This window comes from Austrofundulus limnaeus, unplaced genomic scaffold (genome assembly GCF_001266775.1).
Source record: "Austrofundulus limnaeus strain Quisiro unplaced genomic scaffold, Austrofundulus_limnaeus-1.0 Scaffold2968, whole genome shotgun sequence".
In the NCBI taxonomy this organism is placed as follows: Eukaryota; Metazoa; Chordata; class Actinopteri; order Cyprinodontiformes; family Rivulidae; genus Austrofundulus; species Austrofundulus limnaeus.
In genome coordinates, this window is record NW_013955370.1 from 6,861 (window position 1) to 8,013 (window position 1,153).

General features: G+C 40.2%; 1 protein-coding gene across 1 annotated transcript in view; it reads right to left on the reverse strand.

Annotated features, from left to right (window-relative positions):
- LOC106511595 (insulin gene enhancer protein isl-2a) overlaps positions 1-1,153 on the reverse strand; it is a gene marked incomplete at its 5' end in the record, with an annotated part of 6,374 nt that overhangs the window by 2,993 nt on the left and 2,228 nt on the right. Inside the window, 1 exon segment of the mRNA XM_014000352.1 lies at positions 883-1,050. Coding sequence (XP_013855806.1) covers positions 883-1,050 — 168 coding nt within the window.

The window sequence follows — 1,153 nt, forward strand, 5'->3', positions numbered from 1 at the left end:
CTAAATAAGGAAAACAGAAAGTAGCATTTAATGAATTGTCTCTTCGTCAACAAAATAACAGATGCTGCATGTAGGTAGAATCCATTTCAACTGACTCAGATGTTGAGCCAAATTCTGATCAAAAGAATTCACAGTAAAACTTTATTTTTAGCAAAAACAATTAAAGCTGAGCTAAAAACGTTCTTTTTTTATTATTATTATCAGTTTGAGCTCATTTTGCAACTCTGGAGATATTTTGATGAGCTAGTGAAAAGCATAAAGTATGTACTTTATGCTTTTCATTGTTAGCTCATCAAGATATATCAATATATAATGCATTATTGTCTGAAGTGCATCGATGTAGGGTAGAGTTTAGACAAAATCTGAATGCAGTGCAGCTGGCAGGTCGTATTGAAGAAAGACAAATGAATGCGATGTTAATTTTTAATGACTTCCTTTAGTTAATTAATGTTTCTTCTGTTTTCTTAAATCAACTAACTTTGATTAAATATAGTATATGAAGTCTTTCCTGTTAACAGATAAATTAATTATGGGGCTCAAACGTAAAATACTTTCCTATTCTGCTTGGTACAGAATAACATGCAGTACTGTAAAGTGCAGCTGAAGTATTGCTCTAAATTCAGAAATGATCTTTCCTGACAGTCTGGCGTTTTTAAGTGCAGTTTACGGTTTACAGTCATCTCGATTAACTTTCTTAGTCGTGGAACGAAAATAGGCTTTTTGATGTAGAAGCAGTCTCAGAAAAACTATTTTAATCTGTCCTCGTCGGTCAAATGTATCGCACCAGAACAGCACACCGGGCGTGTGGCGCGTAATGAAAGATGCTCCAACTGGATTCATTCTGTGAAAGAAAAGTGAGTTGTTTAGCAGAAAGCGACGCACCAGTTGCTGGAAGGCCGGCTGGTCGATGTCGCTCTGGAGGGCGAAGTCACTGAGGACTTTCCAGGGCGGCTGGTAGCTCTGCACCTCCACCGGGTTGGCCTGGATGCCGCCGTCGTGCCGCTCCGGACTGGCCGCAACCATCGGGGTCCCTGTCAGTCCCTGGATGTTCTGTGCGCGAAGGATGCTCGCGATTAACACATGAGCTTAATATTTACCATCATATGGGGAGGGTTAGGTGTGTGTGTGTGTGTGTGTGTGTGTGTGTGTGTGT